General features: G+C 39.7%; 1 protein-coding gene across 5 annotated transcripts in view; it reads left to right on the forward strand.

Annotated features, from left to right (window-relative positions):
- Nucleotides 1-1,925: 1,925 nt before the first annotated feature.
- The window catches only part of sptbn2 (spectrin, beta, non-erythrocytic 2), a 55,957-nt gene continuing 30,503 nt past the window's right edge, over nucleotides 1,926-27,379 (forward strand). For 2 of the 5 annotated variants that reach the window (XM_042499550.2, XM_042499551.2), the window contains exons 1-2: nucleotides 1,926-2,365; nucleotides 15,913-16,100. In XM_042499550.2, coding sequence (XP_042355484.2) covers nucleotides 15,944-16,100 — 157 coding nt within the window. In that variant the 5' untranslated portion in view covers nucleotides 1,926-2,365; nucleotides 15,913-15,943. Of the gene's footprint in view, nucleotides 2,366-15,912; nucleotides 16,101-21,903; nucleotides 22,538-27,379 lie in introns of those variants that run through there. The other 3 variants (XM_042499552.2, XM_042499554.2, XM_042499553.2) reach the window with 2 other exon arrangements.

The raw sequence follows: 27,379 nt of genomic DNA on the forward strand, positions 1-27,379 counted from the left end.
TTAACTGAACTGCAAAACCCATCAAATTACTGCTCACTTTACTACACCATGCACCAGAGAGAAGCACAGGGGAAAACACTCATCCTGGTCTTGAGGGTCTCTTGCACGAGGGCTTTATGAATAACCCAGATCTTGATGACTTGCTTGATGTCACACTCCAGCCAGGTGCTGCATGGTGTCTCAGGAATAATTTAGTGCAACTGCAGTTCTCAGAGATAAAATGCTGAAAGGAATGAAAGAAAACCTGGAAAAAAAAGACAAAGATTGTGGTGCTCTTGGGATATTAATTTCTAGCAAAAATTAATGACTCAATAAAAAGTGCAGATATTGGTGAGATGTTTTAATGGATCACCATAATATATAATCCTGCATTATGCTGGATTTAATGTATACATGATGTACTTATATAAACTATCAGGGACAATTACTGTTTTAATGACACTGATGTGGTGAATCCAAGGAGAAGACATTATCCTATATTGATTTCCTCTTTAATAGCCTATCCTCACCAGTCTTCTGAGAAAGTTGGAGAATTTAAAGGAACAGTGAGTAATTTAGGGAGGATTTAGGGAGATTTAGTGGCATCTAGCATTGTGGACAGCAGATTGCAATCAGCTGAAACTTCTCTTGATTAGAATTCCCTCAGTGTTCATTTTTCAGAAGCTTTTTACCCGAAGCCGAATTATCCACAGAGGACTCTTCCTCTCCAAAACAAACAGACCATGTGATTAAACTGGTAGAAACACTGAATGAAGCAGTTTAGCTTTACAAATCAATGTTTCTGCAATGCTGTTTGGCATGTTGCATATGGTCTGCTTGCCCAGCGCTTTCTGTTTGCTTACTTTTTTCTTCTGATAACTTAAGATCCAGATGTTTATGAGATTTTTACTGTGGGCGGTGTTTTCCAAAGTGGTCCTGTACTCTCCAAAACACAAATGACCTAGTACCAGAAAAAAAATGCTGAATGGAGCAGTTTCGCATCACAAATTATTGTTTGTTCTATGCTGTTTGGACCATTGTAGATGGGCCGCTTGCCCAGTGCCTGCTATGTGTGCTCACCTTTTTTCTCTGATAACTTAAGATCAGACATTCAGGAGGTTTTTTCCAGGAGCCAAATTATCCGCAGAGGTCACCTCAGCTTCAAATTGAACAGACCTGTCAATTTACATCAGTAAAAACACTGAATTGAGCAGTTTCACATTAAAAATCAGTGTTTTTTTTCTGCTGCTGCTCATTGCGGACAGGCATTTAGTCAGGTGGCTGGTGCAAAAACGTGAAAGGCCCGAGCCAGTATTTGGTTTTTCCACTCATGACTATTGCAAAAAGACATGGCGGTTCTAAATGGCGATCTATGCAGACAAGGACCTGCTCCCTGTATATATTAACAGCTCATTCTAAGTTAACAAAAACACAATGCTTGTTATTTTCATGTGATTTTGGACTTATTAAACAACATACTTATTATATTATATTTCATTTTACTATTATATCCCCCTAAATCCAACACAATAGACGTTTAAAACATTGAAGACCAATGAGATGCTTAAATGGGCTGCAACCCCATGTGGATTGAATGTGATGCATTCAGTGTTACCTAGATTTTTTTCCCATGCTTTTATTTATAGAATTTCTTCATTAACTGCATGCAAAAAGCAAGCAAAAACGCTATCCTCAGATACAAAACTGAATGGCATGTGGATGTGAATGTTGCAGTTTTAGCACCAGGGACAGCACCAGATACAGATTAGGGACAGAGCATCTTCTCCTCTCAGTGTTGTGCAGTTTATTGTAGAGAACACTGAAAATGTGCACAGTGTTTCCCATGTGACCGTGAAGGGTCAGCACCCACCCACACACCCACCACCCACACCCCCCCTACGCACACCCCTAACTACCACCACCACGGCCACTTTTTCTTTCTTCTCCCTGTTGAACGGGAGTAACGTTACAGGGAGCGGGAGCGAGTGAGGTACGGACGGCCCTTCGGATGCTCGGCCGCGGGGGGAAGAAGCTGCTGCGGATATCCGTCTCATACCTGCCTCGAAACGGGCTCTTCACGTCGCCTATCCCCCCCCTTTTCCCCCGCTGACCGTTTTGTGTGAAAGCGAGATAAAACAGCCTGGTTTGGTTTCGTAACGCGCTGCACCGGTAGCAGCGCGGAGGAAAAGAGCTTTTTCGAGGATGCGGATTTAACGGAAAGACGTTATCTGCGTTACCTGGGATTTTTAACCGTTAAAATTTGAATTAGCTTAGTCGCACGCGACGGTAGCGAAGGAAGATATTTTTCATGTCTGGTGAAATATTGCTTATAGTGACGCGGTAGTAATCATATCGACAGCCTCTGTTACAGAAGACAAAATAAGGGGTAAGCGTGATTTTTTTGGTCTTTTTGTTCACTACCACCAGTAGGCTACCCACTAATAACAAAGCTAATGAGGGAGTCTGATATTCAGGTGACTGCTGTTAGCTTACCACTGCTACTAGCTCCCCAAGCAAACAGATAACGTTATTGTATCGCAGCTAATTCCATTTTAGAAACTCTGAAAGAGATGCTGGTTGAAATAAACTCATTTATAATTCTGGTGTGTTAGCTGCCTGGTTGAGGAGTGTGTCTGTCTGCAAGGTCTAGCGTTAGTTATTGAGAACCATCCCTCTGTATGTCTGTCTCTTCTTGCCTTTGTTTGAACCGATGTCAAACGCAGCCACATTTTATCTGCGTGTTCGCTCACCACCAGCCTGTGGATCTTTGATTCTGCTATTATTAAACCAACCAAGTGTTGTTGCCTGCCCGCTAGCCAGGTTATCATAAGCGTCTCACCAAAATGTGGTATAGTGCTGACATCTTGAAAAGCTGCATATTCTTTTTTTTTATTTTATTCTGTCGACATTGTGGGCTGTTGTGGTTATGTTATGATAGGACTGAGATTTATACTGCGTGCTTGGCCTAGACTGTGAGTCATAGCAGGGATGCATCAGGTAAAAGTATGTTTAAAGGTAGGCTTACAAGCAAAATATAATTGAAAGCAAATGCTATTGAAGTTGTTTTGAACAGTCTAAGTTTACTACATGCTTATCAGGCATTTTAAGACGATATCACCTCATTTAGCAGATACTGAGAGCTGACATTTGCCGGCTACCACGTGTGAAACCATGTTTCATGGCTCAGAGACATCAGCCCATTGAAAAAATGTTAATGTGACAGAAAAGGGAAACGCATGGGTGTGCATAGTAATGATATTAAATTGTTGACATCACCCTTGGTGAGCTGTTTGAAATTTTAGGTTTTTATATAGCTACAATAAATGGCGGTATTACCCATAACTGAGAACGCGTATTGTGATGGAGGGTTATATTGTTTTGATTTTTAAAAAAAAAAATAGTTTTCTGAAATCTAAAGGAGAAAGCAGAAACGGAAAGCTGAAATATTGTAGGACAAAATGTGCAGTAGTTCAGGAGTAGAGGGATAACTGTCTATTGCTTAGTGGGAAGGTACTCTTACATGAAAAGGTTTAGTGAGTTCTATCAGTGAAAAACATCTATTGATGGCATCTGACTGCCATTTTTGGCTAGAACACCTAATAGTGGGTCAGTTAATGGTTAGATGTTTTTCAAGGACACTTTGATAAGAGCTTTGGCTGTTTTGTGAAACCAAACCTGGGGCCTCTCCATAACAGGATAGCTATACCATCATTTGTCTGCGATTCTCAATACATCACACATCTGGTTTTTAGCCCACTCTATATTCAGTGAGTGATTTACACATTGATTGCAAGCTGAATGCAATAAATTGCAGTCATCTAGAGGGTGTGATAGAAAGCCAGGGGTTCATTCTGGTACATTTAAAATGCCTCCTCCTCCTCCCCCTGAATCCTCCTCTCCTTTGTAGCCAGGGAGCTGGTTTATATGGAAGGCTAGATCTGGCAAAATTATATCAGTTAAGTTGATGTTTAAATAGAGATGCATGCCAAAATTAAGTAGACAACAATATTAGTAATTAAAATACATCATTTAAGCAATTAGGTTCGAACTATTTAATGTTTACTCATGTTTGTCATTTTCCTATTCATTTCTATACATTTTTAATTACTCATTTCCAACAATTTCCTGTTTGGATCTTTTTTATTTCCTACCTAGGGTTTGCCCGAGGCTCTTTTTCCTTTTTTTCATTGTTATTTAGCAGGGAGATATATGAATACCATTTGCGAACTGTGTTAAGACATACATATAACTTGGGTATGTAGCTATGTTGTCATATTTGTTAGCTCATATGTTTTCTTTTTCTGATTTTAGGGCTATTTTAAAGCTAAAATGTAATGCAATTTCCAAAGACCTCTAATATTACTTATATAATTTGCAGTTCTTTGTTAAAGAGGCTATGCCACTTACATGTAGTTTAGGCTAATTTTTCTAGAAAAATCACCAATAGCCATACCTAAAATATTGTTACAGGATTAATATGGAGGTACTAAGTCAAAAGTGTTATAAAAAATGGTGTTTGAGATTTTCAGTATCATGGGCTCATTCTGCCTGTCACTTTATTGTGAAGTAGATGCCAATTTGTATTGGAGAGATTTTGTTTTTTAAAATAATTTCACAGATCAGCCATTTTAATTATGTATAAAACATAAGAATGGAAACTTTAACGTTAAGTAGAATGAAAGAATGCAAAGTTATCTATCTGGCAGTGGCAACCAATAAAGGATTTGTTTATTTGTTAAATTAACACAAAATTCTCCATAGAGGAGTCAGACCTTGTGTCAGTAAGCTTGGTACCACCAGAGGGCGACATGATGACTTTCCCCTTCCAGTTCACCTTGTTGAAGTGATGCTCATGGAGCATTGTCTGCAGGCAGCGTTGGGTGTACCGTTGAAGCAGGCCCCATACAGTATGTTTAATAATTAACAACATCCCTTTGGGGCTGGGGATGAAATCTAGCCACAGAGGCCTGCTGTGATATGACTAAACACCAAATGGGGAGATTGCGAGGAAAATAACACTGTGTAATTGTGCATCAAAACACACCATGTTCTTGGAATAATTGATCAGCCATTGTGCAGTTCTTGTGTTTCTTTGCCTTTTTAATGGCGTTCAGGCTTCCTCTGCAAACGGCCATTAGGACTTTATCTCACACACAAATTAATCTGAATCTGCCCGTGAGGAGTAATACAAATGTATTTAATTGTATTTGATTAACTTGCAGATAATATCTGCAGTTTTATCAAATATATTCATATTAGCAGATCATTGCACCATCCATGGAACTGGGTCTTGTTTTTTTTCTTGTTAATTACATGTTGACCAATTAGAATACCAATATTACTTGAAAGTTTTTACTTGAAAGTTTAAAGGTATTTTTTAAGATATTGATTAATACATTGCAGCTTTAGGAAATAAGAACTTATGTGCAGGATGGGCATTGTGTGTTGTGATTAAAATTGTCTTTCAGTTATTGTTAAACTAGAAATTGCTTATTGATTCAGTTTTGCAATGCATAGTGCTCCCAAGAAGAACATACCATAACAAATGAGATAAATGCACAAACATCCTTGTATAAGACTGTATATAGTGTGTTTGTTGCTTCAGAAAAATCCCAGTCAGATCATACCTTGTTATTGTGTTCATGGCCACAGGTTGAAATAACTCAGCGGCTTTTGATGGCGAGACAGATGGTTGTGATGATAGATGGATGAGATATGGCTGTTAGCTGGCTGGCTAGATGAACAGCATTCAACAATAGAATAGGGCTGTGAATGTGGGCCCCCCATAGTGCTGATTCTCAAAATCCCTCTCGGACAAGCTTTTTTCAGTTCCTGCCATTCACACTTTCATTGTGCTGCAGTGAACCATATCACTAACCAGCATATGCCTTGTGTTACTTTAGTGCTGCTCTCTGATGTGCAAATTCTTTATTTGACATTTTGTTTTTAGGTCTGTGGAGTACAGTGGAAAGTTAGCTATTGGTAGAAATATTTTCCAAATTTATTTATCCAGTCTTTCACATGCGGTTATGTCAAAAGCAAGCCCCCTGAGAGCAAAACTTTTGGCATGTGTGCCCTGTGTTGTGAGGCCAGAGAGTGACACTGATGATGACTTGAGGTTGAAATGTTTGTTTTTTAATCCGTTGCCATTAAATAAACAATTGAAGAGGCACTTGGCACTCCGTCTTTAACAGTGTGTAAGAGCTTTAACTGTCGAGAAGAAAAGATACAAAGCTTTGGAAAAATAAAATGCATATAGCAAAAGAAAAAGTCCAGTCTTGATTATGAGGTTTAAATATTCTGTAAAAAAAAAAAGCTCTTTAAGAGGACTAGAAAATAAAAGAGTTAAAGAATAATCTTATTAAAAGCATTCACCCTGTGAGATTATGCAATATTTTTGATAAGTTGGATCAATCCAGATTGTCAAGATAAGACTAATGCTGTGCTTTGTTCCTGAAAAGTTGACATTCTGGAGATATAGTTGAGATTTTCACTCAAGAGACTGTACCAGTTTATTTTCAGAATTTTAAAAAGTAGGTCATCAGCATGAACATTACATCATCTTTTAAACAAAGCAAGGCAGTATAGATTATCAAAAGTATCTCCATCTAAAAACTGACTTATTTTGTAAAGCATAAGATTAATTTGATCTTAAAACCAATTTAAGCCATATAAAGAACTATCCCGAACAACTGGGTCATCAGCATAAAATATGCATTTGTTTTTTTTAGGATAGCTGAGTCATTAATATAAATGGCAAATTATCTTGCATTTATAATTAAACAGAAGGCAATGAGTAAAGTAGATCAGAACTTATTTTAGTCCTGTAATAGCATTTGCATTCCATAAAATCATAGTTGGCATGCACTTTTCTGTCCGTACCAAAGGCTTTACATCACTTATGTCCAGCTTTCCATGACAATTATTAGAACTACCGTGCATAGTGTAATACGCAAAGTTAGAATCTCAAACACAGCTTAATGCTCAAAAGTTCAGGGAGAGGGCAGTTCACACATCTCCTCTATTTTTCATAATGTCAGAACTGGAGAGGCAGAAAGAATAAGGGGAATACAGAGCCACGCAGGACAGCAGCCAGGAACTGGACATAGGTACGCACACAGCCATCAGGAAATCTGGAAAGCATGCACAGTTTTTTACATTTTATGTTTTTATGGTATGGCATCTCATACATTACTAAAGCTTTTTACAGTATGCCCCTGATAAATAAATCCACCTTTTCTAAATAATAGGTCATTGGAAGGACTGTGTTTTATGCTCAGTGCCTCTTGTGTGGGCAGACTTTTCATGCAGAGGCAGAATTTCTGAACAGTTGTTGCACCTTTGCTTCACAGGGCCGCAAAGTGTTGCACACCCCCTCAGGAATCTGAAAGTGGAATATATCACTGCCGATTAAATGTAGAGCTATCCCAAGCAATTCTAACATTTGTGATTTTAACCTGTAGCAGTATTTGATGATTTGGATACCCGCAAGAAACACAATGAATACCATTCATGTTTAGTTTGTCAATCCAAGTCCTTTGGGACAGACTATTGTTAAATTGTTGTTTTTTTAAATTGTTGAAGTAGTCATTGTGTGGTATTGACAATCTCCAATAGAAAGGCAGACAGGCACTACGAAGCAAGAGGAAACTAAAACTCTTGCATGTTGCACCTTTTTGAAGGTCTAGAAAAAGAAAAGGAAAGTGGAACCAAAAATATAAAGCACCCCTAATACAAAACACCTCCCACATATGCACATAGAGTTAGGATTTGTGGGGACCAACAGATGGTTCAAGCAGGCCTTCGATCAACCATGCATCAGCATCACCACACACACACACACACACACACACACACACACACACACACACACTCTAGCAGACCTGTAGGCTTGCTGACGGTGCTTACGCTTCCACTTGGTCTTGTGTGTTTTAAAATGGCAAGAATCAATCCTCGGTGGATTAGCCTGATCTGCATGAATATTTCATTCACTGATGTTTTTAATTTGGATTTCTGGCAGCCCCTGAGATTGATGCTGCCACTGTGACTCCCAGCCAAATGTACTTCAAAGCACAAACAGAGCTCAGGACTCATTCAGCAATACGAGCAGGACAGAAGCAGAAACCACTGTAATTTTTGTCCTGCTTTGTCCACGCTGTGGCACTTCTGAATTTTGGTGTGATAAAAGTGTTTCTGTTATAAATGGGCTAATGGTTTGGATGGGCCAGAATGTCAGGTGAAGGCTATCTCAACTTCCCTGTACAGCAAGGTGATAGCTCTTTGAATTTTGGAGATGCATTTTGTTTGTATCAGTGAGATTATTGAAGTTACAGATTATTCTTCTGTGTTACTCGTACTGATTGCTTACTCATGCTTAAAGCTATATTTTGCAATGTGGATAGTATGTGTGGTAATATGTGAGGAACTGTGGTAAACCTTCTTCCATCTAATCAGTGCCGAAATATCCCTCCTTTCCCCTAGGTGAATGTCCTCCAAATGATGTCATTTACGTTATTTAGCAGTGTTTTGCTGGCTCTTGGGGCTGCTGCCTGAACTACAGGCTGTACTTCTGCATTTTCGTGTTGCCCACCAGCTGCCGCCTCCATGTACTCAGTGTACAGCTGATCAAAAAACGCACCTGCCCCCCTCTCTGTCTGTCAAACTCTGACCAAAATCCGATTTAAATGTAAAAATAGGCAGTGCTGATTAAAAATAAACCAAGATTTTGTTAATGTGCTGCCCTTTTCTCACCTAAAATGTATTTTAACGTAATATAACATATTCCACACTGCTTTCTGCACAGTGAAAACAGAAGCTGAAAAAAGATAAATGGTAAAACTAAGGAGCACTGATCAAATGTAAACCAAGAGTTTGTGACTGAGTTGCATATTTCTCGCCTTAACTGTTTTCAGAAACATGTTTTTGCTCACCGTTTAACTGTAATACGAGATCCGGCCACGCCACATTACGTCTAGCATTACAACTAGCATTTTTGTAGTTGTAGGTTGTCTACCTCTGAAGCAAAAGCACCCTTTTTCTCTGTTTTCTCTGGTCATGTAGCACCTATTTTAAAAGTATTTGTATCTTTTTTACTAAATGAATGGCCTAGTTTTATGTGGGGCCTTCTTTATATTGGTGAAATACTTCTTTAAAGCTTTGAATGCAAGTGCAGCTTGGAAAAGAGGTGTAGGATGGACATTGTTTACAAATCAGATGCTCCTTTGTTGTCCATGGGATAGCTTAAGGATATAGCAGTACCTCATTGTGATGTTGTAAAAATCCTGCTTTTTTTATTCCTTGACTAATGAGAAAGTTTTCTATTTTAGCACATTTTGATGAAATTGTCAAGTTATAAGGATATGTATAAATTATTGAGGTGAAAGTTATTGCCTTTGTGACCAAAGGGCAAATTTGCTGTATACAGAGCTGGTGACAGACACCAAAGTAACATGTCTATTTCCATGTGTTGAGGGCACGCTGGCCGCCTGAGTGTTTGATGAATGTGATGCTACAGGTCAACAAAGGACCGCTGCGGTCCTATTCAGCAGGGCATTCAGGCCAGGATCAGCAGCCTGTGGAGGGGCCTCTGATGCATATGCGCCTCTGGCTGCCTCATCTCTGCAAACAGGAAAGGCTCGAACGGCTGGCCTCAACTCTCTGCTGACTCCTCCATTGTATGGGGCCAGTTTGGCGGAGCAGGCTTTGTGCAATGCATTTTGGGATCTGCCTCCCCACTCGCCAGGCTCGTTGGGATATCACAGGCAGGCAGCACAGAGGTGCCACCTCAGCTTGAACTCAGTAAAATGTGTTTATCTGAAGCTTTTGGCTGTTTTACAGCCATAATGATGTGTTTGTTAGTAAAGAATTAAAAGTTTATTAATTTTGTTTTTTCTGTATTATCATGTGGCTTTTACTAAGAATTGTATGGCGAGGCGGATAGCTCCTTTGTTTGACATGACAGGGTGTGGTTGTGTGTGTTTGTGTGTCTATCCTGTCCCCTGGTGCATGGTGGCAGTGTGGCTGGCTAATAGGCACAGGCCTAATTCCCTGCGGGCGACTGATTGTGGGCTCTATTTCTCTTTTCCTCTCTCCCTGATTAACGGGTGCAGTGACAAACAGACCAGCTGGTCGAAGGGAAGCAGCTCTAGGAAGGGAGGAGGGATGGCGGAGAGCGAGACAGAAAGAGGTGGTGGCACAGCCTATCACACTGCTGGTTCTGCCCTGCTTTCTTCGCCGGTGTCACTCTGCAATGAGCGATAGTCTGATGTGTGTCTGCCCAGTCAGAAACTAGGGTTTCGCCTTGAGGCATTCCTCAGTGCCCCACTTTAGCTCTTCCCTTTCACTCATCCCTTTTTCAGAATCACTATTCTTCCAAACAGTCACACTAACGGTACATGTCCCGCTTTCCTATTTTGAGTTTAGAGAAAGCATAATGCTGTCATGTTTGAAAAGGCTCAACTCCATGTAGGCCATGCCTTGTTACCATGCTTGGGGATATTTCATAACAATATTAAAGACATCCTTTTATTGAATTTGTGCCAACTACACTTAAGTTTTCATTGCGTTCATACAGCCCTGCAGTGTTATTGCAGTTTTTGCAATAACAAGTAACAACAACACTTTCTTTTGTTTACTTGTTATTTCACCAGTATTCAGAGTAATTAAAAAAAGGCACATCAACATCTAAAGGATATGTGACAGATTCTAAATCTTTCATTACATTAATGTGTGTCTTTTGTCATGTATTTGTGGATTAGGCCTTGAGGGGATTTTCTTTCATAGAACCTCTATTATGCCCCCCTTTTTGTGCCACATCTGTCTGCCTGCCTGTCTGTCTCTTTTTTTTCCCTGATATGAGGAGTATTGTTGGACGTTGCATAGCTGTAGCTTTGGGGCATCTGATGTGTCTAGAAGGTTTGGACATGAAAGAACTTTGACTCAAAAGTCTCCTTTATGCCTTTTTAACATTGCAGAGCAAGGTTATAGTTTTGGGGTTCTTCTCTGTCTGATTTTGGTTTCTCTCTCTGGGAGGCAATTGTACGTCACTCTGGCTTGCATGATTGTAGGTGTTGAACCGACCCATTTTGTGTGCGGAATACTGATGCACACATGCTGAGTGGGTGGATTTATATGTGTGGCTTTTAGAGGCACTGCGTGTGTGTGAGGTTTGCTGGTTGGTGGGGGTGGTGGGGGGGTAATAGGTTAGCTCAGCTTGCATGTGTGGTTTCATGTCTGTTGTGTGTGGGCGGATGAGTACAGTAGGTTGTATCATAGTAGGTCAGGGGATTGTTTGTCTGATCCATTGAGGGGCGATTAGTGCAGACACTGAGCCGAGTCTCTTCCTACTGACAATAAGGGGAGGATTGCCCTCGATTTGCCACTGCTACATAGACTCTTGTGACTTCACAGGTCCCGCCCCCATCCAGCCCCCACTGTGGTCCACTCCCACCACAGACAGATTGTCATGGGCTTCATAGCTGTCAGGTCTTTGTGGCTCTTGCTTCCTTGCTGTGACGTTTTGGTTATTTAAGCTGCCAGGAAGTCTTGCCACTTAGCTCTTTGTCACCACATCACAATCAGTCGCATGATGTGACTTGCCTGTGTTTTTTTAAAATTTTGTATTATTTCTTCTAAGCAGTTTTTGGACTGACTGTGATTATTGCATTTTAGAGAATAGTTTATCCAACATACCCATATAAAAACAACTCATTTTGCAACTGATACCGATATTGATATATCCACTTTTATTCGGACCTAATTTTAGCAATCATCAGTCTCTTTTTTAGTGAAATGAACATCAAATTATGGCTGCCTGCTCTTATCATGATCCCATTAGATGGAAACATGAAATACTTTTAAAATACTTTTCAGTGTATGCAACATTCATTCACTGTGCAAAGTAAGAAAAATATCTTAACTTAAGATTGATTTTTTGTACCTGTTCACTTTGTCAATAAAAGGAAAAAAAATCGGTTTGTGATATCAACAGAAATCAGCATTTTGGCCAATTAAAATATTTTATTTTACAGCTATTATCTGCTGATGACATGCTGATATTATCATAAATCTCTATTAACAGTCCTCATGGACAGGCGGAAGTTATTGGTCACAATGCAATCATGGAATACATTAGCTATCGTTGGATGAGGATTTAGCTTCACAATAGCTTTTATTTATCTGCATTCATATGCAGATATTTGTTTACAGAGATTAGCTGAAATGAACGAGGCACAGAAGAAGAAGTTTCGGCTCTGATATCCGCTTGCTACACTGGATCTCCCCAAATATTGGCCCCCTGATGCTTATTGTCGTCAGACCAATAACCGATGGGTTTTAAGATTGGAAAATGTCCAACCTATAAATGAGGGACACAAGAATAAACATACTGACTACTTAAACACACACACTCAGGGGGGGTCAAGGCATTAGCCAAGTCCTGGGGTGCCAGTGAGTGGGGAGGTAAGAGGTCGGGGGGCAGTATGGAGGCGTTGCTTTGCCTTCTTCTCTAATCCCTGCATTTAGTTTCTATTCCCAGCCACTTCTTAATCTGCCACTAATAGGATTTACCAAGCTTTTGTTTTATTTTTTTATAGCTAGAATGTGTGTGACTTGTTTGACTTGTGTTAACAATACAAAGGTGTACTTAAGGATTGGGATGATGGACAGTGCCATAGTTTAATTAATAACTGAATCCATGAGTGGTGATTTTCTATATGAAGGATTTTTAATGACTATTTTACTTAGCATATTAATGTTAAAGTGGCTGTTGTATTGTGTAGCAGAATGAAAATAGCCTCTCTGGATAATAAAATCATATTTAAAAAAAGCCCAATGTGTACTCCTGGTGGCATAATGGTTCTAAATTGCTTACCACTTAATTGCAACGTCCATGCTTTGACTGTGGCTATGCACCTTTGTTGCATCTCACCCCCCTCTTTCTCCCATGTTACTTGTCTGCGTCTATCTTGAACTATCCAACAAATGCAAAATTGCCCAAAATTAATTATTAAAAAACAATGCAACAAAGCCAAATGTTGTGTTTCAGTCACACATTGAATTTCCCCTATGCAATAGGTGCAGATAATTACTATTATCTCTCTTTCTTTACTAAACTCTCTTTCTGACAGCATTACTAACACAATGCTGCAAATGGATCTAGGCTTTTAAAATCTGCACCTCCACATTCCCTGTCACTATGCTTTTCAATGCTATTGTGTGTCTATTATGTGCTTTTTCCACATAATGATGCTGGGAATATATATGGGCCCTACCTAGCTGTACCCTGGCAGTGTACAGTATTGACAGGTATCGGTTCTGGCAGCTGTCTGTTATCGATCACTGTGTTTGATTTAGAGGATGCATTTACTTTCATGGCATGGCAAGTCCAAAAATGGTCCTAGCAGACACATTATTGACAGCTTTACATTCAGCCAGATAAATCTCTGTCATCAGCTCTCATCGTGCTTTTCAATCACACCTCTAGGAAAAGAACAGAGAATGATTACATAGCCTCATTAATGTGCGATGTGTTGCGTAGCTGGCCTACTTAATCTCCTCTTGAGCACCACCTCATTTGTTGCCAAGAATCCTTCTAGCCTTGTCCTCGCTGTAGCACAACATAATTAAATCTAAACTAAACTCATCATGACAGACATGATGGAGAGAGCGCGCACACTATATGATCAAAATGTGAGGATGATTTTGTCCATGCTTTAAAAAAATGAATTCAGCCTTGAACCAGTGGACAAGGTTGGCAGTTCTCAGTCATGCTTAGCTTATAAATAACACTTCACAAAACCCCAGCATATCTCTACCACCATCCTCTCTCCCATACATCATCTCCATTCAAGTCAGCCACAGCTACCAGACACAACAAAAGATAAACTAACAGGAATTAGCAAGCTGACGACTCAACCTTGTCTATTAATCTGTTCAATGCTCTTAAACAAATGGCCCCAGTTAGTTAATGGATCTATCTGGTGGGGGTGGTGGGGTAATCTTAATGTACATCCCCCACTGGGTGTCCATGCATAAAGGACAGAATCTGTCTGGTCATATGTTGTAGTACTATTTTTTTTTAATCATTAAGGAAATAAAAAATGATTACTTGTAGAGAAATTTTGAGGTGTAAAGCATATGAAATGTGTGAAATTTGCATATTTTTAGCTGAATATCATGTCAAAAAATATTTGATTTACCTATCTGCTGCTGTCTGCTGAGCGATTGGGTTAACAGCCATTTATCTGTGTGAAGTTGAAGATTGATCTGTATTACTGAGCAGTTAATGCTTTCCTTGAAGGCAAGAATATAATTTAATGAGAATATGATGTTTTAGATAGGCTAAATTTGTATGTAGTAGTGGTCTGTACCTATCTGTAAAAGCCACTTTAGGCATGTACACACATATTAACACAAGTGTACAGCATTTGTTATCTCACACACATGATTCAAACAAATACGACAAGATGCATTTACTCATGACTCAAGTTAAATCTGTCTGCAGAATACAAAGAATCAGCCAGTTGGTGTAAGGGGGTGGAATTGACCTTGTTTATGGAATATTGATTGTTGCCATTTGAGGGTACCGTTGTTATTATAAGTGGATGCTGAGCTTGTACAAACAGCAGCATAGGAGGAATGTTGCATGGCTGGCAGAGAGTGCAAGGACAGGGACTGGTATAAAGTGTTTTATTTTGCAGGTTTTTGGCTACTAGTGGGACTGGCAATGTTTTCATGAGCAGGTCTCATGGTATACATACACAAACACACATATATACATATATATATCATATATTTTGTCTCTTATATTGTAAAGTTTGGTATTGTGAAGCACTTTGGTTTAGAAAAGCGCTATGGAAATAACATTTGTTATTATATTATCAGTACGGGCCCAATGATGCACAAGCATGCCACTGGCATCTCATGTTTTGAGGACAGAAGGAAAGTAGAATCTTTGTCATCACGGTGTCATTTTTATCGCTACAATATGAGGACCAAAGTACCCTGGATGATGCACTGAAATAATATTTCTGTCTTTATGAGCTAGATACTGTCTGGGGATTTTGGTTTGGTAACATTTTACCAAACCACTCCCTGGAGTCACTTCAGTGACTCACTACCAGTTAATTGACAAGCGTTTTCCAGCTTACTGTCACAAGCTTAATGTCACCTCCTGCTAAGTTATCGTCCACATTACTAATGATTTCTGCTGCAAATTTTGTTGTGTGGAAATATCTTCTGAAAGCATCAGCAGGGGTCCTTAAATATAGCTGCATTCACATCAATATTCAAGCACAATTATCCCACAGGTCTAATGCAGTATGCAGGTGTGTACGTGCGTGCTTGTCTTTGCACTGTTGTACATGTGCAGTGATAGTTTTGCTTGCTAGGTTTCTCATATTGTCATTCTCGTGTGTGTGTGGGGGGGTGTATAGCTTTATAGCTTTTGCACTTGTGCAAGTCAAGAACTAATCAGTTTAGACTGAAGTTGTGTCTGCCATTGACACTCAGGCTAAAATGAGATTACTGGAGCTGCCCCGGCCTACAGGAGCACTAATATTAAATTATAGGTTGGCCAGCTGAACAACTTCATGACAGTTGCTGAACTTATCTGAAACTTTTTTTATCTCTTTACACACCATGGCAGTTGTACTGTCTGAGCTGCTATTTGCATTTGACTGTCGTTTGAGCACATAAAGCTAGAGTGCAGCTGTGAGGCTGTGAGGAGAGTGTGGGTGATGTTTGAAACAGTGCATCATCTGGCCTTGCATAAAATAGAAATAGATTCTCAGTTCCCAGACGTAAGCTCCCTGACATTAGCTCGCAAACATTTCAAGGGTCAGTCTTGTGCAGCTTCTGATATCATGCAGTGTCCTCTCCCTTCTCTGTACACAGTGACACTAATACTTCTGTGTCTGTGTTTCTCAATTTTAGGTTGAATGTGTTTTCCTCCAGTCTGGACACCATGAGCACCATCTCGCCGACAGACTTTGACAGCTTGGAGATCCAGCAGCAGTACAATGACATCAACAATCGCTGGGACCTGGCAGCAGAGACTGACTGGGATAACGAGAACAGCTCAGCACGCCTGTTCGAACGCTCACGCATCAAGGCTCTCGCAGGTATGTTACACTTCAGACCCCACCAATGTAGATGTTTGCATCGTGTCAACATGCACCTGTGTGTACTGTAGGTGTGTGATGCTGATTGACAAACATTTGGTTCTATTTGAAGAATTATTCTTTTGTCACCATTTGAAACCCTGAGAAGGTGGCTTACACTTCCATTTATGATTTACCCTAAAACTGAACTTTATAAATGGCTTATATGTAAGACTTAAACATAACTTGAACAACAACATTTTTGATGGATTGATTTTCTTTATTTTCGTGTCATGCGTACACAAAGTACCCAACCATCATGGGTTTACGAGACACCAAAAGTACAGTTTCAGTGAGATATTTGACTTACCGGTATATTAGGTACACCTGTACAATCTACTACAATAGTCAAAAAACTACCCTTGTGAATATTGTAATGTTTAGATTTTTCATGACACTGTATTCAAGAGATGTTGATTCAACTCGATTGTAATTTTTGAGGCTTGTTATTTTTGATCAAATTATCTTAAAGGTGTTTCTAATATTGCAACTTTTCAGAGCTCAATCATTTGTTGGGTACACCACTGATGAAGATTGTAAGCACACAGGGAATTTTATTAGCTGTGAATCCATCAAGTGGTGGCAGGCTGTTCTGCAAATCTTACTAAAATTTTTTGAATATTGAGGTTTTCGTAATAAAGTTAATAGTATGTGTAGAAGTCGCCACCAGAAAGTAAGCTGCAAAATGAAAGGATCAAGGGGTGCCCAGTGACTCAGTTGATAGAACGGGTGTCCCATGTACAGAGGCTACCCCCTCGCCACAGTGGCTGTGGGTTCGATTCCAGCCTCGGCCCTTTGCTGCATGTCTTTCCCTCTCTCTCCCCCTTTCATCCTTAAGCTGTCTTACTATAACCCTACATCAAATCAAGGCAAAAAGCCCCAAAAATAATCTTTAAAAAAACAAAGGAGCAAAAGAAAGTTATCATCAAACCATTAGCTATAACTGATGAAAAAATTGCACGGTGAGCTCCATTAAATCCTGCTGAGCTGAACTGTGTGATGTTACAACATTTCAACTAATACAATCAAAAGTATTAAAACTCACACTATCACATGCAATCCAAAGAAACATTCAGCAAAATCCAATAATTACTTTGGATTCAATTAAGCAAATTAATATCACTACGCACACTGATTAAATAGGACTGTGTTTCATCTAAAATCACCACAGTGTTACGATTAATAAAATAAAATAATTAAAATTTGCACAATCTCTTCATCTGTGATGAATGAATAATTGAATGAGTTAGAGGGCCTGATTGGAAATATTTTTGATATAGTTCTGGAAATCTAAAGTAGCACTGTACAACAAACATTAAGTCCTTAAACATACACAACATGGAGTTAAGTTAATCAGCATTTTAAAGGAAATCAGTGGAATTTAGTATTTGTACATTTTACCAGCTCAACAAGAAACAGTATTAAACTGGGGATTCTGCTGTGTGTTAATGCCCAAAGCTTTTAGCTGTATAGCAGCTCTCGTAAAGGGCATTCTTACTTGATGTTTTTCAGTCACATGCTGACACACTTTTGTGTCAAGCTTTTTGTGACAGCCAGTTTGGGTGGGACCACCAGAAATTCTTTTTTAACTGTTAGCGTTTTTAAGACTTCCTTTTTGGCCTCCATGTTTAAACATGACAGTCTTTGACAGCTCGTTTCATGGAAGCTTGACAGATAACTCTTTTGAGTCCATTTCTGTGGTGAAGTAGACAGCAGACGATGTCCACTGTGTCAAGAAAACCCATGTGATGAGCGGACATTCTTAGGGATGACTAACTCTAGCAGGCACTCTATAACTTGACAGGTAGAAACTTGCAAGTCTGGCAGCATTAAGGCTAGAAACTACACAACAGACACTTGTAAACACTTGTAAAATAACATCTTCACTTTGTAACTGAATAGGTGGTGTTACTCCACTAAAACAGAATATCTGTGGTTGTAAACTCTAGTTCTTAAGTATATTGCACCAGATGCTTTTTTTTTTCAACCATAATCTTATATTCAGGCCAGTATAGTAACTGTTTTTAAAGTAACATTTTTAAATATGCAACAGGAGTCTGACAAAATCCCAGACTAATAGTAATTTGCACAAATCTAATGAGGCTCTCTAGACTGAGGAACCAACTTTATTCTTCTCTATCCCATAAGGCACAATTCTCTTTTTATAGGGCAAGACAGAAATACTTTCAAATGAGGACAAAGCCAGGCAGCTGTATAGTCAATTCACCACAGAGCAATAAGCAGTGATGGAATGAGGTTGTGAGACTAGACTTCAGGGCTGGGTTTGGGGAAAATCCTCCTTCAGTAAAACAACACTTAAAGATAAATCAACCAACTAAAGTGTTCATAATGTTAGTCTGTCCTCCGACCATTTTCAGAACCTTCTATTACATGAATAAGTGCATCCAGGGTTTCTGGATGATGATGTGTTTTTGTGCCGGAGCTCTTTGTATCGGACCCCATGATCTGCCCAAGCAATGGTCTTACTGCCCTTGAGAGTCTTGACATCCTTCCAAGTTGTGCAAGTACATGTCTATTGGCCAGCCTATCCGACTAATGTGACCCAGGTGAAAATCCTGACAGCTCTATTAGTTGTTGTAGTATATCCAGTGTGTATGTGTGTGTATTTAACTACCCTGTACCTTTCTGGTTTCACATTCTGCAGATAAAATCTCTATTATTTATTGTAAAAACAAGTTGCAGTATCATGGAGGACCCACCAGAGGGGAGCAACAGGCAGGCACACACACACACACACACACACACACACACACACACACACACACACACACACACACACACACACACACACACACACACACAAGCACACACAAGCACAAGCAGCAAAAGCCACATACTCTGATGATCTTTGAGCGCTGCTATAGTCAAAGCATTTCTGAAAGATAAACCTCATTTCACTTACAAATGCAACATCTCACACACATGATTTAAACAAATATGACAAGATGCATTTACTTACATTTACTTTACAACATGACTTGTTTCCTCATGCCAACAGGAAACACACTTCGGGTGTTGTCTTGTTTTATATGTATTTTGCTGTATTTAAAGATTTCCTACATGTTACTGTCATATAATTAAAGAAAGCAACAGATGGCTGTAATGTACAAGTGTGACTTGTGAGTGTGTTCATGCTGCTACATGAATACCTGTGATACCGCCTCCGTTTGACGAGTATGGACTTGATGTTCACATTCTTTGACATGCTACAGCAGCTATTTCCCCCTGAGGCAAAGCTCCTGCCCACCTTTTACAACTTATCCCCAAATGTCAAGACCTTCAGGAGTCTGTGAGCTGCTCCTTACTTACGCTTCTTTTTCACACAGTCTTTCTCAGCTCAGCTTTCTCTGCTTTCTCTCTGTAATATGATTGCCTCATTTCCTGGTTCATACCTCTTACACCCCTTTCTCTCTTTTGGAATCATTTTACTGTGGGTATGACAGCAGCGGATGCCTCTTGTTTCACAGTAGAGAGCTTCCCCTCTGTTATATAATTGTAATTTGCTTAAATAACCACTTATCTTATCTCCTATACTGTGTGGGTAGCAGGGCAAGTGGTGCAGATTTGCATTTCTTAAAGCAACACCCAGCTTCACACTCAAACAGTTACATGTATTTACTTGTGGAAGCTTTAATTGTAGGAAAGAGCACAGCCTCTGCACTTGGAATAGTATGCTTTGTTACTGGTGTTCTCCATAATACATCCAAACCATTATTTCAGATATGATAAATCAGTTAAATCTGGAAGCCACTAAGTAAGATACACAGACCATATGTACAATGAACGAAGAAACAACCCAGAAGCATAAATAAAAGAATATCATATTGATTCACTGCCACAAATTTGGACACATTTGGGAGATACTGGACTTAAGACTTTAGTAATTGCGGGACACTCATGAGAAACAAACCCGACTTGCTCCAGGGGGATTCCCCTTCAGATCAGATATGTACTGCCAGTGTTTGGAGTATGGTCCAGCCTCTCTCCCTCCCCCGGGTACCTCCAAGCAGTTGTGCAGTAGGATAGATAAAATTTACATGCTCAGCAATAGATCTCTCCTTTCTCCCTCTGGTAGTGTCTACCCTCCCACAGCTTTTTATCCTTTCTACTTTCTCATCTATTTTCATTCACCACAGCAGACCATCATTAATTATCATTAATTCAGGTTTGCTCAATGCAGGAGTTTCTCCCACATCTCCCTTTGGCAGACTTTCTCACTCTTTGTTTTCACATGTCACAAGATTCAGAATATAACTGTAATTCCTATCCAGTGTGTTTATATATCAGTATATCCAAATGACTGATTTGTTGTATAGGGAGGGAAATGCTCTAACATAATTTGTAAGATGCATATGCCAGACACACAACCCTGCCAACACATCTGCCTCCCATGTTAAATGGGATTGTCATGTTTGATATATGCCCAATGGGATCTTAAATGGCCATTACCAGTTTACCAGGTCTCCACTCATCAGTTTTCACCGCATGTGACCACTGCATAGCTTCTGTTCTTCAGAAGGAAGTGTGTTCTCTTTGGATCTCATTAGTCCAGTCCCCCCTCCATAAACACCCAGTCACAGAAGGCCCGGGGCATTTGGTCCTCTAATGAGACCCATCCAGATGCTCCCTGTTCATCAGAACAAGCACAGATCAAAAAAAACAACCAGACCTTTTTACCAGTGCCCCCTGACCAGACCAAAAGCCATCCTCTCGTAAGAAAGGTTGTGACCTTAGTCCTCACTGTGTTTGCAGTCTTGTGTAATTTTTGCACACGTAGGCATTTAGTAGATCTGTAACTCTTACTATTGCATTTTTAGGGTATGAAGTATCAGCTGCAAGAAAGACTAAACAACCCAATAAGTTATTCAGCTCTTGAAAATATGCTGTAATTTTCTCAGTAGAGTATTCTTGATTTGTATTAAACAGATTTAAATAAATACAGCTTCATTATAGGTGTTTAGTTATGGAGCACACCCACGAATGTCAAGTGTACAGAAACCTGCTTGAGAGTCTGAAATATGTGCTAAAAGGCTGTAATTACTGTTGCTAAGACATGATGATCATTTGTTCAGTGATTGAGAAAAATAATTGTTTTTCAACCTTTCCTTCTGTGACTGGATTTGGTTGTTGGGAAAAACAAAGACAAATTGATTATTTACAAGTTAATAAGAAACATTGTTTTCTCAATAAGCGGCACCATATGTCATTTTTTATATATGTCCCTAAACTAGACATGAAATGTATTATTACAGTATAGTTCTATATTTGCTTTAGAGAGGTAGTGACTCACTTCCACCCCCACACCTGCCTGACAAACAGATGCACAAGTTCATAATAAATCTTGTTCAGGCAGGAAAGAGCTTAGCTCGTTGTGTTGTAGAGGCACACTCAACAACTTCCTTCCTGTCCTAACGCTCTATCATACGGCAGCCCCCGTGAACAGAAAAAGGAAGATCAAATCTCTTCTTAGAGAGTGATAGAAATAAGAACCACACAGCGAGACAACAGGATAAGAGGATGCAATCTGATGGGGACTTTAGTGATGTACCTTCTTGGCAGGCCACACCCCGTTGCTCCCTGGAATTAAAGTGGAGTTGAATAATCCGCCTCAAGCTACAGTGAGCAAAGAACTGTAATGGTTTAGTCCACCTCTACACCTCCTCTCTCCCCTCCTCCTTCCACTGTGTTCTCCCCTTTGTGCTCCTCCCTCAAACACACCTTATGCAAATGGCACAATTTTCAGACGGCACAGCAGGCTTTGTTTACACAGCTATCCGACCGCAGCCGGTTAGCCTTCTCTGCTCTGCTCCAGCAATTGCGTGTTGAGAGTTTGGAGGGAAGGAATAGCCAGTGTGCTCGAACCACAAGAGAGTGCAACCAAAAGTTTCTACTCTGCTCAGAGGCCACGAGTGTGGTGAAATTCTTCACAGGAGGAGATGAAACAAGAGAACATTTTGTTCTTCAGTTTTGTTTGAAATAATTCTTTGAAAGAAAAAAAGCCACTGCTGTATTTTCATTGGACAAGGTGGGACATATAGTGGAAGAAAAGAATCCGGCAACATTTTTCAAGCTTTTCTTGTACCTTACAACGTTGAGGGAATCTAGAAGAGGAGGACAAACCAAGGCATTTTGGATATACAAAACTTTTACCTTTTAAGGATTTGATACATTTTTAGTGGGAGAGGTTGCCTCTACTGTGCTATGCAGGAGAGCTCCCATTCATTCTGTGTCTGAGAGGAATATTTAGGAGACAGATCCAGAAAAAAAGGTCATGGAGTATGACCGCAGGGACAGAGAGCCCTGCTTGTCTCCAGCAGCATTTGTTAATCAGGTGCAATATTCTAACATCCTGGAGGGAAGGTTTAAACAGCTGCAAGGTAAGAGCAACACTGGTCCACCAATATAATGGAACAGGAAATACCATTCAATTTGGGAATATGTTTAATACCCTTATTCAAAATATCATTAGATCAGTTAAGCCGATATGCTGAATTTGAATATACAGTTGGCTTATGGACCTCACAGGGTAGAGTCTCATATTCTTAGGTGTGTGGCTTATGGAAACAGTTGTTAATGTAAAGGTTATTGATAAGGCTGTCGTAGACTGATAAGTGTTAGTCTTTAACACATATCCTGTGGTTTGTTAAGCAGAAAATATTAGGTAGAGTTGTACTGTTTGTCTAGTGCTACAGCAGGTGCTCTGGTTTGTAAATAGCTCAGCATTTTTTCTTGCATAAGTGATTACCTGTGAGAGGTTTTAGAGACTACTCTCTCAATTTAGTGCTATTTTAGTGCTTAATGTGTAGCAAATCTAAGAGAGCTGGAGTAGACACACAGTAGACTTCAGCTCAGCTCTAAAGCAGGCAGTCTGGCACCTGATCACTGGGCCACCTGTCCTTTCTTATCTTATTACAATGCAAGGCTCTGTCTCGGGCTAAAGCCTGCATGGTCCTGCAAACACAAATCACAGAGGCTAGTGGTTGGGACATAGGACTTAGGAAATTACGTGGTAACTAAAGTTCAACCCCCCCCTAAAACTTTGGTTTATCCATTAGTGATACTTTTTGAGAGAATCCTGTAACTCTCATTGTTTTACCTAACATTTATTATTGCTAGTGCCGAATGGAAGTAAAATTGGTCTTTTTTTTTCCCTGCATGGCGGGTTTTGTTTGATCACCATGTGTACCTGCCAATAACCTTGTATCACCATGTGGCATGTTCCTGTGAGCTTTAGACCTCTTAGTCACAGGCCATGAGATAGTAGAAGAATTTGCAGTAGCTGAGTGTGAACCAGCAAGCGTGTATGAAACTGGCACTTCATGTCAGCGGTGTGCATGAAGATCACAGTGTTTTGCTAGCTTCCGGTCCCTCCCTGGTTGCTGTCTGGAATGGAGAACTGTCTTAGGGTTTTCTTGAGGGGCAAGTCTACTCTCCCTGCATGTTTGACATTCTTGTAGAGGACCAGCGACATTTCACCTCCAATATTAAGCAAAATCTTCATTACCATTGAGGAATAGATTGCCTGCTGAAAGAATGTGTATGTACGTATGTGTCTGTGAAGTGATGACAGAATTAAAAAATGCCTACACCTCCAAACTGACAGCACAGGTGCTCTTGAGTGGAGATAAGACCACAAAAGAGATAGTATCTTTCACTTCAATGAGTATCCAAGATTTACATCATTGTCACATTCAGGAGTAAAACGTCATGCACAAAGACGCTAAGGGTGCATACCTTCACGTCTTTTTCAACTTGTCAGGCAAGAAAACCTTTAACTCATTGTGTAATTTTGGGGGTCAGGGATAAGTCACTAAATTTACGCTGACAGGATTTCTTCACACTTCCCTACAACATGAATATTGTGAAATCAGAAAGCTCTGTGCATGTACATATATGCTCTGGATGGAGTTTGCTGTAAATATCCTCACACATACATTCTCAGACACACAAACACATTTTGGCAACACCCACTTGTATTTCCAGTTTGACTACCCTTGAGGCTCATTCTTTGTGTCACTCCCTCCCTCCCTGCATTAAACCATGATGTCTGCTGATGAAATGGAACATGTACACATACATAGTTTGGTGTCCACTTTAGACAAATAGAAGCTTTCACAAAACAAAATTAACAACAAAATAAACCTGGAGTTTGTGCAAGGTCACCAGTTCCGAACTTTTCTTTGTGGACTAGGATTTGATCTTAACCATACAGTGGATCTCCATGTGAAGATGTCAGTATCTTAATAAGGGGACTTACACAGAAATATATGGGGAAACCCCATAATTTTTAGTGGCTGGAAACTGGTTAATACAGATCCCCATACCAGTCTTGAATGTCCTGAACACATTCAGCATTATCTGACTCAGAGGTGAATGATAAGTAACTAAATAACTACGGCCAAGGCAGACAGGTTTAATGAAACACTGGGCAGCTGGGGTTATATTGAAATGAGAGGAAAAAACTCCAAATTTGTGCTATGGAACAGTCTTTATTGGCAGATAGAGGGACAGTTGTGTTTTTTGAGTAGCTTTTTGTTTTGTGACCCACCCTCCTGTTAAACTTTAACCCATAAAATAATTTATGACGACTTAACAGAACATTGAACTGATTTAAACCCTGGCATTTTCTTGTAGCCCAAATCACACAATGCACATGATATTATGCAATCTTACTGTGCCTCCTGTGTGATGCTGTATGAAAGTTCATATTGCCTAATACTACTGATGTTGGCGCCAAGATAAATATAATGTCAGTTTGGTTTAATGTTCCGGTTCATAGATAAATACAGCGTGTTAGGTTAAACTACAGGGTCACTGTCCTGTTTAACTGCACCCTCTGAGTCCACTCCAGTGGACTTTAGTTTGCACTATCACTCTGCAGGCATTAGCAGTATGGCTTTATGCAAATAGAGTGCTTTGACAGATACAGTGCTTCGACTCAGCGAGAAGTATTTTGCCTTCAAGGCCTTACACAGAAAAAAGTTATGAAAAAAAATGTCAGAATGAAGTCTGCAGCTCAGATTTTCTTGTACTGGATTGACTGATTTCACACTGTAGTGTCTGCTTTTGTATCGTCAGTCTAGCTCCATAGTCTTTTTTCCTCATGTAATTTAATTCAGACAGTATGGCCGGTAAAGTCATATCACACCAAAGAAATTACTTTAAGTTAAATGTTTTTTTTTCTCTCCTAGTGAATGCTTAGCTGTCTAGATCAGAAGCATTTTTGTTCTTATACTTTATTTAAGAGTCTGAATTGATATTGAGATCAATGTGGCATTTTGGGTCAAGTTTCTAGTCTAGTGCCGCACTATGAACTGAATGTTGTAACATAATATTATTCTAACACTCTTAGTGAAAGCTCTGACTCTAGTGGCCTCCAGCTGTAACTCAGAGTCACATTACCTTAGTGAGGGTTCACCATACATACACACGCACACACAAAATGTTTGTACAGTTTTACCAATATTGACAGTTTCTTCTTGGGAGGGTAACAAGAGAGTGCTATTTTTTTAGGTTTTAGGACAATTATTGTCCTGCTGACATCTCCAACCCTTTTTGTGACCAGATGTCATGGTTGAGAGGTGCCTGTTTCTATCTCTTTTCTCATGGGATTGGCCTTGGCTGGTCCCCTCCTCCCATGTCTTCCGCCATTATCAGTCGCAGCTGCAGATGGCACAGAGGGGCCTGACCTGAAGGGCATGTGCAGTGCCTTCACTCTTCAGAAGGAGAGCAGTACTGTAAGGGGGTCTCTTTCTTAAACCCCTCTCTCAGTTTTTTTCTTCGTAACAACAAACCTGTTAAGAATTACGCAAAACACATTGTCTTTCTTTACTTGTGACCACAAACTGTTAAAAGCATAAAAATAACTCATGCCACATGTGGCAAGACGGCGGTTTTACCACAGCCCTACTTTCAAAGTCATAAGCAAAGGAAGGGCAGTTCCGCTTTTATAGGGAGAGAAATGTCAAAGCATGTGCATCTGTACGTGCCACTTTGCCTACTTTGTTTTGCACACATATTAATTATTCACAGTTTGATTTGGATATCAAAGCACTGGTCTAATGATATGCAGGCATGTCTACATAAACTCTGTAAACATGTAAAATATGTGAGTAGATTTTCAGTTTTCCACATAAACACTAAGAGTAAAATGTTATTTGTCCTCAATGCTTTGATGAAACATTGGAAGGTACATACAATACAACATTCCATAGCTATGATTTTTTTATGTTGTTTCAGACTTCCTAGTGCTGTTTTTAAATAACTGAAGCAACTGTTGACTTTGAAGGCGTAGTTAATATAACTTTTACTTAAAAGCTCACCAAAAGTAATTGTAAGTGCATCATATATCACTTTTTCCCCTTGTTGCTGAAACATTTCTGTAACCAACTCCTCCCATTGATGGTTTGTCCTCATTGTTGCATTGCATTGCTCATACTATCACACACCACAGCCAAAGTCGTCTCTGCTCAAACCACCCACTGTTGTCAATAAATAATGCTAACCACTAACCACGGAACATACAAGCTGCTTTTTACTGTCTGAGGGGTTTTTTCTCTCGCTACTGTTTGTGATAAATACTTCATGAAAACAAATAACAGACTGAATTTAAGATGTCAAGGTCATCCTCTAATGTGAGCCTTGTGTCTACTCTCTAATCTGAGGCAGCAAAATAGTTGGAAGCTGAGCAGATGAGAAAAGGATTCTCAAGCCTTAGTTTTTGGTTTATTAAACATAAGTCAAACATGGCAGATATTCAGTGTCAAACTAATGTCTATACATACATACATGTATACATACATACTGTACACACTCTGTTTGACTCAATCAATGTTGAATTTACAATAAAAATATTTTGTAGCACAGCAAGCTGGATTTTCTATAGTTGCAACACAACATTGTTATCATAATTTTGATTTGATTTGATTTTTTAGTTAAGTAAGAGCAGAGTTGAAAGTGAGAGAGGAGTCAGACTCCCAGCAATGTGCGCATCTCTCAGCACCCTTTGGCACCACACAATAATCTTGTCTGTGTGGGAATGTCCAAGAGAAGGTCATTTAAGCAGATTAAAGCAGACACATTGATAGAAGCAGTTTGCTCATTCTTTCTGAGGACAGGGTAACCAGAGGCACTCATTACGCAAGCTCAGGGTGAGCAAGGGACCGGATGTCAAGAGTTTACGAAGTCAAGGGCATTTCAACCCAGCTAGAAAGGGAATC

Source organism: Plectropomus leopardus, chromosome 15 (genome assembly GCF_026936395.1).
Source record: "Plectropomus leopardus strain MGB_pleo_1.0 chromosome 15, ASM2693639v1, whole genome shotgun sequence".
Lineage (NCBI taxonomy): Eukaryota > Metazoa > Chordata > Actinopteri > Perciformes > Serranidae > Plectropomus > Plectropomus leopardus.